The sequence below is a fragment of the Rhamphochromis sp. 'chilingali' genome (genome assembly GCF_963969265.1).
Source record: "Rhamphochromis sp. 'chilingali' genome assembly, chromosome: 7".
Classification (NCBI taxonomy): Eukaryota; Metazoa; Chordata; class Actinopteri; order Cichliformes; family Cichlidae; genus Rhamphochromis; species Rhamphochromis sp. 'chilingali'.
The window spans coordinates 17,986,392-17,999,068 of record NC_137934.1 but is presented as its reverse complement, the minus strand read 5'-3'; the positions used below and the strand labels follow the sequence as shown (position 1 = coordinate 17,999,068).

Here is a 12,677-nt window from a genome sequence, read left to right as displayed (position 1 = left end):
CGTGATTTATGAGGTGTTTATATATATATTTTCTTCTGACTGATTCCAAACCTGCACAATCTTTATATCAGGGTGAAAGGATTCAGTATTCAGTTTATTCGTTTTGAAGCCCTCCTATCCTAACCTGCAGTGGCCTAATCCATGAATGCACAGCCGTGATTGCTGGTTAGTTCAGGCTGAAAACAACAGCCCATCTAAAACACACAGAGCAGGTTACCATACCAACCGCAGCATCTGAGCACAGCAGATAGCTGGATTTGGCTGCGAGTGGCCAAGTCAAATCCCCTCGCTGATCTCGAAAAAAGGCCACACACCGCCCACAACACACACCGCCTGCCCTTTGCCATGCAGCGCACCAGCCAAAGGCAATAAGGTTGGACTTGTATCTCTTTCTTTGCATGTTTGAGAAAGGGATGAGCATCAACGAGACAATCAACGTGTCGAGGCCATTCACTGACGCCACCCGGAGCCTTCACTCCTCTATGTCTTGAATGAATGGCAGAATAGGAGCAGGGTGGAATAAAAAAGAAAATCCTTCTCAAATTATTATTCATGGGGAGGGGATTTTCCTTTCAGGCCTCCTTTATCGATGCCTTTCCCAACACGTCACCCTCTCTATCTGCCCTGACAAGTGCCAATCAATGGGCTTGAGTCCAGGTTTTTGGGAAACGCCGGAGGATTTCAGAGACAATAGCCAATGAGTCCACAGTGATGGTGGCTCAGAGACAATAGTGACATGGCTACACTGTTAGTGTGTGGTCCACAGGGGGTGAAACGATCCTTGCTTAGTACATGACTAATCTCTGGCTGCATCACCTCTGTCTTTCTGCAGCCTAATCTGTCCCGTAGTTTCCTCAACTTCCCTGAAACAATCCACTGAGGTCAGTTCAGATTAGTGCTCTTTGTGGCCCTGTACATCGCCACATTCATTTGGACACTTACATCTTTAGTTGCAGCTGAATGCTAAACTCTGAGGGTGAACACAGAGTGACCGAGCAGCAGAGAAACAGCCATGAAACAATTACGAGGGAAGGGATTATTCTACCTATGAATTCCAAATGAGCAAAGATGGACAAAGGTCTTATCGCAGGCCTCACTGGGGAGCCAGGGCATCTTGTAGCAGCTGATTTCTGGGTCTGGCTTAATCTCTAAATCATTCAACCATTTTCAATCGATCCAAAGGGATGGGTGACTCATTGATGTGGGGATCTGGGGTGGAGCTTTCTAGAGATTACAAATTGGTTATTTTATTCAATTCTATTACAGGAAATTCATGATATCAGTACTCATGGAGCTTGGCCAGAACAAAGTAGAAGGTGCAGAAGATTTTTTTTATGTATTTAACTCTTTTTTTTTTCTTTTTACCAATTTATTGGTAACAACATTGGTATTGAGGTTATTGCCTCAATGCCTCACTTTTGATAATCACCACCTAAATCTCTATATAAGAACAAAATAACTTATAAAGAATGTAAATTGTATAATTATGTAAATAGCTTATTTCAGCTCATATTTTTTGATTTTTGATTTTATTATGTTATATTATATTATGCATTTATTTCTACTGTATTTCTCATATGCTGCTCTTATAATTGTTTCTGTTGTTTTAAATGATCATTGGATTCTTTTCTGTTGTGAACTGCAGTGGAATTATTTAATTGTACAGGGAACTATGTTTTTTTTACTGTGTATATGACAATAACACTTGAACTTGAAATGAATTATGTGCTTTAAATTGAATTTCATTAGCATTAACACTATTAGGAATGAAGTAGCTAAAATTAGTCAGCTAGCTGTAATGTTTGGGTAACGAGCAATTTGTGCATTAAGCCCCGTCACATGTTAATAGTAATATCATTATTATCTTTATTATTATAAAGTTCTGTTTGATTCAGTTTTATTCATATAGTGATGATCTTATTATTCTTAAACTATGGTTTGCAGTATTTTGGCTGGGCCCTCAGTCATGGTACAATAACGTACCATATATACAACAATCATAATAATAATAAACATGATTAATAAATAAAAATAATAGGGCAGGACATATGTCTTTTCACTGCTATAGTCAATGTTAGCCTGCATATAGATGTGCTGCTTCGAAACACCAGCAACAATTTAACGATTGCAGTTCCATGGGTCCAATGAATAACAATGGATGGCTTTATGGTTTGGTTGTATGGTTTTATGGATGATACAATCCATAAAACCTTTGTTATTAATAAAAGTGATGGACATACTATAATTGTAGGGTTTGGATCTATGACTTCTACAAATGTAGGGAACTTCATTCAGGATGGAAATCTGACATAATCTTCAAATCCATTCTGAGAAGTTGTTCATCACACTAAACCTACAAAAGGGATACCCATATTCTCATGGAGTCAAATTGGGGTCATTCCCTCCATTAGGGGCTTAAATGAAAGGTTGAACTGCTCGCACGTCCAGGGTAGCCAAATCTCACCTATCCACACAAAGACATGCCACACACTGGGCATCTTTTAGAGGCGCCGTAACCTCCAGAGCGACCTCTCCACGGCCTGCTAATGACCCCTTCCCTCTGAGGGTGACCGTGTCTTTGGCCTCTAAAAGGTCAAAGCACATAAGCCATCACCAGGATCCTCTACATAACATCTTTTTCATGTTTGCCCAAGTTTTACAGGGTAGTTAAACAAGCAAAGACTTATTCTAAAATCTGTCAGGAACCAAAAAAGGAGCATTTTACAGCTTAATGGAATTTAACTTATTGTGTAACTAGACAATGGATATACATTGTATACCTTCTACAAGCTAATAAATCAATCAGTCTTTGTAAAAATGCCTTTAAAGAGTCATAAAATGCTCTTTACTTGTGTGGTCACTTCTTACAGTCAGAAACAGAGGAGGTAAATAAACATGTTACACAGTAAAGTCAACCTTTAGGAAAGACCTGTGAAACACAGAGAAGAGGTTCTGGTTGTCCTCACAAACTCTTTTTTAGGAGACCCTCTCTAAGTTTCAATCACTTCCGTACCTCGTTGAAACTAAAATTTGTCTTCATAACAAGAGTTTTGAGTTTGTATGTTCATGTTTGCAGAAAAGGTCTTCATCCATAAAGAGACTGGATCTGAATGTACAAAGGTGTCCCAAAGGTTCTGACACCTGATCAGAAAATCTTGAGTGACTAAACTGAAGCAAACACGGATCTCTTCAAATACACAATTACACTATGATGCAAAACAGCAGAACTTGAGCTTGGACATCCAGGTTGCATCCTTGGCTGCCTGGATGTTCAAGGGCATTTTAATTATTGTCTTTGATACAAAAAGAGAACTTTTGGTGACACAAGATGTTATCCACGTTTCAATATTTTGGCCGTTTTATTTATTTATATATTATTAACTTTATTAGGAATTCATATTGTTTTGCTTTGTTTTTACCCTCTCATCCTCTCTTCAGCTCTAAAATCAAAAGGTGGAGAGTCACAGCTTTTTAATCATAATCCCAGTAGGGGGTTGTTCTGCAGGAGGGTAGGTGACGCACTATTAATCAAGTGTGTCATCACATGAGTCAAGGTGTGCAAATAGGCATGGGGTCAATACCACAAGAGGTTTGTCCCACCCTATCATGTGACCTATTGAGGTATGACATTTTTGGGACACCCCCACACCCAGTCCATATCACACACGCTGATGAATTTATATAAGAATGTAATGTGCTTGAAAGTCTGATTGTGTACTGTATATTTATTAAACCCTGAAGCACTTTGCCAACATGTGCTTTGAAAAGTGACATATGCCAAATCCTTCACATGGAGACTTTCTGTAACTAAACAAGTGTTTCATCGTTTTTCATGACTCATACCTCATATCAAGATTTAGAAATACTTTTTATTTTAATGCCTCTGTAATGCTGACATGATCGTAAAAGGAAAAGCAGTGCATTATATTAGAAAACTATTTATCCAATTAACATAACCGAACACTTAAAAAAAAAAAAAGTAATTATGTTAATTATGTCAATCAACCGACAGTGGCATCAGACATGTTGGATTTGGTAGACAACACTGCGCCCTGCAGCTCAGCCTTCGGATGCATCAATCTCAGCTGTGATGGATGCATTTGTAACTTCCTCTAGCAATACAGCAGGCCATGGACCATTAGTGTTATAGCACAATGACGGATAATGGATAAGTAAGACACCAGCGAAAAAGAAAGAAAATGATCACAGTCTGACTGATGTGGTCAAATGAAGGTGGGAGGAAAAAGAGCGAGCTATTACTTCAAGGGTGGCTCTCCATTTCCACTGCGCTGACAACACTCCTGCCTGTTTTCTGGCCTTTTGCTGCCAGCTCTCTAGTGTTTGTGGTCCATACAGTAAAGCACTGCTCCTAAACCATCACTCATGAATGTGCACAAGCTGGCCCTACAGGTGAAGGTGATACTGCAGGCCAGCTGGCCCTAGCGAGGATTAACAGGCTTAAGTGTACCGGAGGCAAGGGAACGCCAAACACAGCGCTGACAGTGAGGAGACAATGGCCTCTAATAAAGCAGAGCCGACAGGGACTGAGTGGGCTTTTACTGGATCAAGCGCTAATGGTGAAGATGGGCTCTCGTATTGATTAAGTATTGTTGTAGTAGGCTCTTAGTTTTGAAACAGAGGTGGTATGTAATGACAGCGCAGACAGAGCCTGAAAAAAAATATGTGTTCTGAGTAAATCTAATGGATAACATACTGTGGCTGGACTGGGAGGGAGAATGGGAGGATCTGAACATGTCGAATGACGGACTTGGGTCTATGATCCATGACGATGGCGACCCTGAACCTCCTTCGGACTGATCCTGCATGGAAACAGAAAGGAAAAAAATCAGTTAGGCTGCTTTTCAGCAGAAACAGGAAGGAGCTATTTTAGGTTAAGGTTTCGGTGGAATTAGATTGACCTGTGTAATGTAATGTGCGGTTCTTTGAGTACAAGTCTGCGATAGCCACCATATCTGGAAATTTCCACATGCACATGGATCTTTCTTCTTGTTCTATTTGTTGCCATGTCTAACAAATTGAGGTGTAAACAGCAACTTTATATGTAAATGATTAAATAATGTACCTAGCTATAGATGGGGTGGAAATTAACCCTGTTCAGATGCACATAATGTTCCCCTTTTTCAAATTCCCTAACTGACTCTGGGAGATCTCAGCTATATGGACATCCTGAGGCTTTGCTTGTTTCTCTATTAGTTCCATGGTGATTTTTCCAGCATGGTTGGGCTCAGGTAGTGTAGCAGTGCTTCTAATAATGGGAAAGATGTTTGTTTGATCCTTCCTTGTAGTAAGAAAGCACTTTTAGTGCTCAAATTGAGGAGAAAGTATTTACCATTTATTGTGGGAAGCTGCTGCCACAGGGGAGTGTCTTTGCAAAGACTGCTTTAACAGTTTTTTGTTGGGCATTGAAGATTGGTGTTATTCACTTTAACTGTCGGTGGTTTTAATATTGTGGCTGATCTGTGTGTATCATTACAAAAACTGAGATTAAAATTCTGTTTCATTATTAAGTGTAGATTTTTGTTGGGGACGCAGATGGCTCGTTCCTGTGTAAGCTGCCACTCGCTGCCTAATTTTTGTGTTTCCATCTTTATAATTTTTTTTTTTATCATACATTGATGCAGAAAAGGACCCCCCCTGCCCCCACCACCAATACTGAAAACCAACACCTAGTACATGCACTTCCTTTTTTTCTTCAAAGACACAGCAGAGTAATCAAAATGAGCAAGTAGGGAAGTTGGTTCAAAACTTTTAATAACGTCGGGTTTGCCTCTGAAGAAGCACGTGAGGAAGAACTTGCAGCTTCTATCTTGAAAAACCTACTAATGGTTTATGAGTTTCTCATCATTGTAAATAATCCTGTGGGTGGATACTTGGTTTCAGTGAGGTGAATTATGCAAATGTTTGTATGAATCCTGCTCTGAGCACTCCGGCTAGACCCCCATCGTGGTCAGGCATAATTGTGGGGGGCTTATGGCTCTCATTCATGCTTTTCAGGGGCTCCCTCTCATCTGTCATAAAGAGGAGATTAATCGTAGATCACGTGGAGCACCTGCATCCATTCCACTGCAGCCCAGCGTGCAAAAGCCCTGTTTACCCTCCCGACCCCTCACCCCATCAAACCCTGTCTGATCCTGGTGGTGGTGCATCCTCCAAAAGAATCCTATCGTGTCGAGCTCTAACCCCCCCCCCCCCCCCCACCACCACCACCACAACGACACACCAATGAGGTGGTGTAAAAGCCTACCATACAGTCGGGCCTCCCCCTTCTCCTGCAGCGCGTGACTGATTAACCACACACCTGCTGCACGCCGCGTGCCCTCTGTTATATTGTGTCTCAATTATCATCAACAATTTGGCTTGTCTTACTGGCATGACAGTTATAAATGCATGCTGGTTCAAGTTTGTAAAAGGGTGTCTTTGTGTGGGATGTGTGCACTGCTTGGGGCTGTTGTGCGATAGTAGCTGATTCCTCAAGGTCTAGTGTTTGTTGACAACAAAGCACAGTCCTGCTTTTGAAGGAAATCTGATAGATGAATGAAGGAGGGGTGAGTGTGTGTGTGTGTGTTTGGGTATGTGTGTGAGAGAACCAAAACTGGTTTCACAAGGGGCAGCGGCACTCACCGATTTGTTTTCTTGGACTTTCCCTGCAGAGTTGAACCTTTCAGAGACGCTGCCAGCTGTGAGCGGCCTCGAAACACCTGACGAAACCAGCAAAGAACACAGCGTCAGGCAGGAGGGAGAGGAAGCGATTGTGTGTTAGCAGTTGTGTTCATGCATCTGTGTACATAAGTGCTGGCCTCTGGCACACACTTCTATGCGCTTGTCTTTTTGTACTTGAGTGTGTGTGCTCAGATATGAGTAATGTTGTGTAGTAGTTCCAATTATGGCTCCTAATCTCTGAGCAAATAATGGCATAAAATGGAGCAACAAAACCCCAGAGGAGCACCTGTCTGCAGAAGCGTGCCAGGTGTAAACATTGTTCTGCAGACACAGAGAGAGGAAAGACAGGCTTTCAGAAAACTCAGACAGATTTTGTCTTTTTGTAAACATCGGAGGCATGGATGCATGAATGCTAACAACACCGTGGTGATTATATTTCTTTTTATGCTGGGCATGAGCCAGATAAATATGGTTTTATTCAGCCCAGTTTGGAGATTTCCACTGATAAGACAATTTAAAGGAATTCCAGCGGAAATTCACCCAGAGAAATTTTGTTTCTGATTAAATAAATAAGCCACAAACCGTTACAGTTTAAAAAGTACGAGGTCAAAGGTATAATTACATGAAGACCAAATTGACTGACTAACTCTGACTGACCCCCAAATGAAGAGCAAAAACACTGCCATCATACAGATAATGATGATGCAAGTCTCCACAAGATCCATCGTTTTCAAGCTTCCCACTCACTGTCTTTTATTTACTTTTTGCAAATCAGGGGGTCTGCAACTGGGCACCTCAGGATGCTTGAGAAAACCTGCAAAACTAACTGTTTATTACCAAACTGAAGACAACATTCATTTAATTTAGCAGGTTAGAAACTCAGAGTTCTTCCTTCCCACCATCGCAGGTTCTTGCTCACAGGAGGTTGCCTGATTGTTGGGATTTTCACTCTGCTAAGTCTTTATCTAATGCCAGATTCAGGCGACTGTTGTTGTTATTTGCCATTGTACAGATAACTGAATTAAACTAAATGTCTTGAATGTTTTTAGAAGAATATTTTGGCAACAAAAGAAGAAGACAGATCATCATAAATTGTGACGCTGTCAAGTGGTTCACCCAGTAAACGCTTGGAAGTCATGTGACATCCTATCCTTGAGCTCCTGACCTTGAGGTTGGGGTCGCTGAGATTTGAACTTGTCTGAGAGTGTATTTTGTCTGAGAGTGTATTTTGTCTGAGAGTGTATTTTTAGAAAATACACCTACGGTACGAATTTCAAATCCCTATGTCAGCTTGTTCTCAAGTTGTCGCATTCACAAACTTGGGTGCACTCCCCGCTTGCCAAGCACTTTGGATGATAATACCCTTTCAGCGTTTTACGGCTGAGGGATAAAAAGACAGCAGGTCGAGCTGAAGATGCTGAGATTTTCACTGGGAGGGACCAGAATGGACAGGATTAAAAGTGAATACATCAGAGGGTCAGCTCAGGTCTAGTTTAGAAGTTTAGAAACAAGGTTAAAGAGGCAAGGCTGAGATGGTTTGGACAGAGCAGGGATTTGGGATATTATGGATAAAGGATGTTCAAGATGGAGCTGCCAGGGAGGAAGAAAAGAGGAAGACCACAGAGAAGCTTGTACTATAGTGAAGGAGAAGGTGTAGAGGGTTGGTGTGACAGAGGAGGATGTTAGGGAAGCAGACAATCTGTTTTTTGTACAGATAAAACACGATTCCCAGTCTCTTCTTCACAATAAAGTACACAGCTTATTAATTCATTAATACTATTAAGCCAAGGTCTGTTTAAACAGGTCTGTGTTTGAACAAAGAAAAAAACTGTCTGTCACGACCTAGTAGATAGACCTGTGGTATCAATTTGAAAATCCTACATCCCCTCATTCACCAAGTTGCGTGTCCATGCTGCCTGCCTGGTTGCTCAGCGGGCTGCCTTTGAAGCCTTTGAAGCTGAGGGGTAAAAAAGCCCAACTAGGGACAAAAGTTGGAAGCACATCAGTTTAATGCTTGCCATTATATTTATTCATTTCAGTTTTATTTATATGGTACCAAATCACAACAACACTTGCCTCGAGGTGCTTTATATTGTAAGAAAAAGATCCTCTAATCATAAAGAGAAAACCACAACAATCAGACAACCTGTTATGAGAAATCACTTGGTGTCAGTGGGAAGGAAAAACAGCAAGAGACGTTCTGGAGAATCAGACTCAGGCAGAGGCTGTGAGGGACAAAGACACGCTTCATTTATTATAAAAAGTGAACCATCTGAGGTCTAAGTCACCATCAGAGATTATCAGCTTAACAATAAAATATCAGAATATGTCACTTTTGTTAATCCACAACAGTGTTCGTGTCTAAAAGACATGAACAGAATTAACTCAAACATGAGGTTATGTGAAAAAATCTTCCAGTAGATACGTGATAGATGATGAAGCGACGAAGAGCGAGCTCTCTTGATCTTTAGTGCTTTTGAACAGATGCAAAAATCTCAGAGTCGAGTTAAAATGAGAGATGTTTCTTCATGAATGGGTTGAATTGACCTCTTAAACATCCACAGTGTTTATCTCCCTCTCTGGTGCCTTATCAGTCTATAATCAGCAGGGGTTTTCTGCACACACTCTTCTCAGTTTCTTATCCTGTGTTATGTGTCAGTGTTGTTTCGAAGTGTGTTTGGCTTTCTTAGTCGGACTTTCCCAGTTAATGATCTACTCTAGCGGTTTGATCTTTATTAATATGGCACATCCTGATATCCCTATAAACCTTTTTCTGCCTCACTGCACCTTGAGGGAAAAGCAGTTAAGAGCTCGCAGCGGCATGCCTGGGAGCAGATGAGAGTCGATATTACAGCTTGTTAAAGAAAGAAAAAAAAAAAGGGGGGGGGGGGGGATTTACACCATAAATGCATTGCTTACTCTCAAGGCCAGTCGTAGATGGAGAAAACACACCTTCAGGGTCATATTTTCCCCCCATGTAAGGTCTTATGTGTTTTCTCCAGACACACACACACACAGGCACACCTGTCCAGCTGCTGCCTGTTATTACAGTGACGGTTTTTGCTTATCAAACAATCTCACTCAAACCGTCAGAGCAGGAGGTTTACGCTCAGTCAACTCAGATTTGTCTTTAAGTTACAACAAACATGCAAAACCACAATTAAAATCAGAAGGAATTCACTTTCTCACTCTCACACCAACGATCCAGACTGTTCAGAAACATCTTAACTGAAATAACGGGTGTTAGTCAGAGTTTGTTCTTTGGCTCTGAACTTCCTCTTTTGGCTCAGTGTCCCCTGATCATTAACAAGCTACAAGCTACAGGTGTATCTGCATGTTTGTGCAGGGTTGTGTTAAATCCATGGTTTATGTTGCAATCTCCCAAACTACCCACAAACCCGTCTTCCCTCCATTCATAACATTTAAGGTCTTTGCATTTCCACACAGCTTGGTTTTTTAGCTTTATCATGCTTAATATTGCTGATGTTTTACCTGCTGAATCATACTGCATCGTCAGATCGGACCTCGGGGACACCTCCTCCTCCAGCTCAAAGGGACTCAAAAGAGTCTCAGGCGCCGGTCGGTCCAGGAGGAGCAGCTGAACCCGGGACAGGGAGCCCAGATTTCCAGAGTCGCAGCCCATTGTGAGTGCTGCGAGGCCGGGGGACAGCTCTGCTGGGGGAGGCAGCAGATGTTACACCAGAAAAACAAGATCTGAATCTTTCAGAGACCTCTGATATTCTGCAGTGAAGATTAGACAAACAGACCAGTTAGTCCAGGCAGTTATTATTTCAAATATTCATCAGAAAAATAAACTTTAAAGCTCCAGACATGTTGGAGCCGTTTAAAATTAATACATCTACATGTAAAATGTTAATTTAGATAGGATAGAAAAGATCCTATAACAGTATAATAACACATGCTATTATAAATATGAATAATGGTGGATACATGTATTAAACATGGCCAAAGTTCCAATAATGGAGGTCATCTTATATAAAAGTAACACCTGTGGAACAAAATCGAAACAAATGTCAGTAGGAGTGAATTTCCTTATATGGTTGTCATAGAAGCGAGCAGCACGGTGGTTAGCACTGTTGCCTCACTTCAAGTTAACCTGATAACAAAAAGAGAATATCAGAAAATATCCAGTTGGTCCGACAAAACCACACACCACACCCCAATCTGAGCCTGTTATCAACCTATTCAACAGCATTTATGAGTTCTTTTTAAGTCATATAAATGTTGCCATTAGGTACTCTTAAATAATAAAAGTACTCATTTATTTACTTAATTAACCTATACTAAACTTTCTGGTATTGTATTGGTGCTTGAATCTAACCAAACAGTAAGGGAAACAAAGAGGTCAAAACAAACTTTAACCCCTATTGCTACCATTGAAGAAAACACTCCTGCCCATTACTTCCATTCAGCAGGGTGGACTAATAACCACCCAATGAAGTAAAACTACATACTACACTCCCACACATAGGGGTGCAGTATATGTGTGCTGTCAATTAGTAAAATATAAATATATGAACAAAGTTTTACTGTTTCATTTAAATAAAAAGCATTGCCATGTATATCAGCTGTGCAGGTCTGCTGAGTGGTCAGTAAGTAAAAAGAATAGATCAAAATACCAGCCAACGTCTAAGTGTACAAATGAATAAATTAGTAATAAAATGTCTAAGACAAATTAATAAATTAGTACAAAAGTTCATCTTTTAAAAAAAGTTACAAAATTCACTACCCATTAATTAAGGTGTTAATAGGTATATTTTAAAAGGTAGACAATAGCAACAAGTACCATTTCAAGGGCAGAACAACAGGGCTTTAGAACACATCAACCTGGGCTGGATTATCCAATGAACAGTCTGGGTACAGGCCCAGAGACCCACCCACAGCTGAGAGTCCACCCAAGAAACAAAACAAGAAAAAAACAAAAACATGACCACAATATTTCTTATTCTTATTCATAAATCTTCTCATACATCTTCCAATTTTTAAAGGTTCTGTACTGGCCTCCTGTCAGGTCAAAATCTGGGTTCTTACTTTTATGGCCCAACAAGGTGAGTGTCCCCCACCTATATTGTCGACCTACTCCACCTTTATTCTCCAAGTCGGGTCCCTAGGTCTGCAGATTTGGGTCTTCTTGTGCTCCTACTTACTCGTCTGAAAACTAAAAGGGACTTTGAATTTCATTCCTTAGTTATAAAACTTTGCAACTCTGTAATATCCTTAAAAAAAAGCTTAAACTGTTCTGGGTTGTTTTATCGGTTCAAGTATGTTTGTTATATTTTACTGACACCTCTGTAAAGCACTGTGTCACTGCTTTCTTGTCTTGACACATGCTATATTTTACTTACTTAAATAGATACAAGTTTCAACAGCTGACAGTCAATTGGCTGAAGAAATCAGGATGAAAACATTGCAGTGAATATTAGAATTGCTGAGAAAATATTCACCTCAGTCGTGCTAATGAGAAATTTCTGAATGCAGATATTTTAATGTTTTTGGGATAGCTTTTTTTAGTAAGATAAAGCACTCTATGAAATGATTTAGAACCAATATGTGAATATAAACTGGAAGGTCTAGTATAATAAGGTGTTTTATATTCTGGGAATGAGGTACGCAGGAAGCCATTTTATGACATCATCTTAATGAGCTGGTAAAAGTAAATTAGGTAAAACATAATATGCATTCAGAGACTTTTGTTAGTATACAACATATCATAGTCTTGAAAGAGTAGAACACAGTCTAATATTTGTATTCCAACCATAAAGATGTTGGAAAAATTAATAATCTGCTGAAATTTTTTTTGATTCAACTGAAATATTAAATTACTGTAAATTATACAGCACAGCACCTCAAGCAAACCACCCCAGATCTACCCCACCTTACGCACACACACACAATTCCCCCCTCAGACTCCAAAGTTCTCGCCGTCACACCCAATTAAAAGCGGATCAGTGACAGTGTGGCTCACTGCCCATGCA

The 12,677-nt window shown here is 40.4% G+C and overlaps 1 protein-coding gene across 1 annotated transcript in view; it reads right to left on the bottom strand.

Moving 5' to 3' along the window:
• LOC308400100 (uncharacterized protein) overlaps nt 1-12,677 on the bottom strand; it is a 67,393-nt gene that overhangs the window by 28,918 nt on the left and 25,798 nt on the right. The window contains exons 7-9 of the mRNA XM_080887604.1: nt 10,174-10,353; nt 6,643-6,719; nt 4,715-4,820 (exon numbers count right to left, since the gene is read on the bottom strand). Of these exons, the coding sequence (XP_080743730.1) occupies nt 4,715-4,820; nt 6,643-6,719; nt 10,174-10,353 (363 nt within the window). The remainder of the gene's footprint in view (nt 1-4,714; nt 4,821-6,642; nt 6,720-10,173; nt 10,354-12,677) is intronic.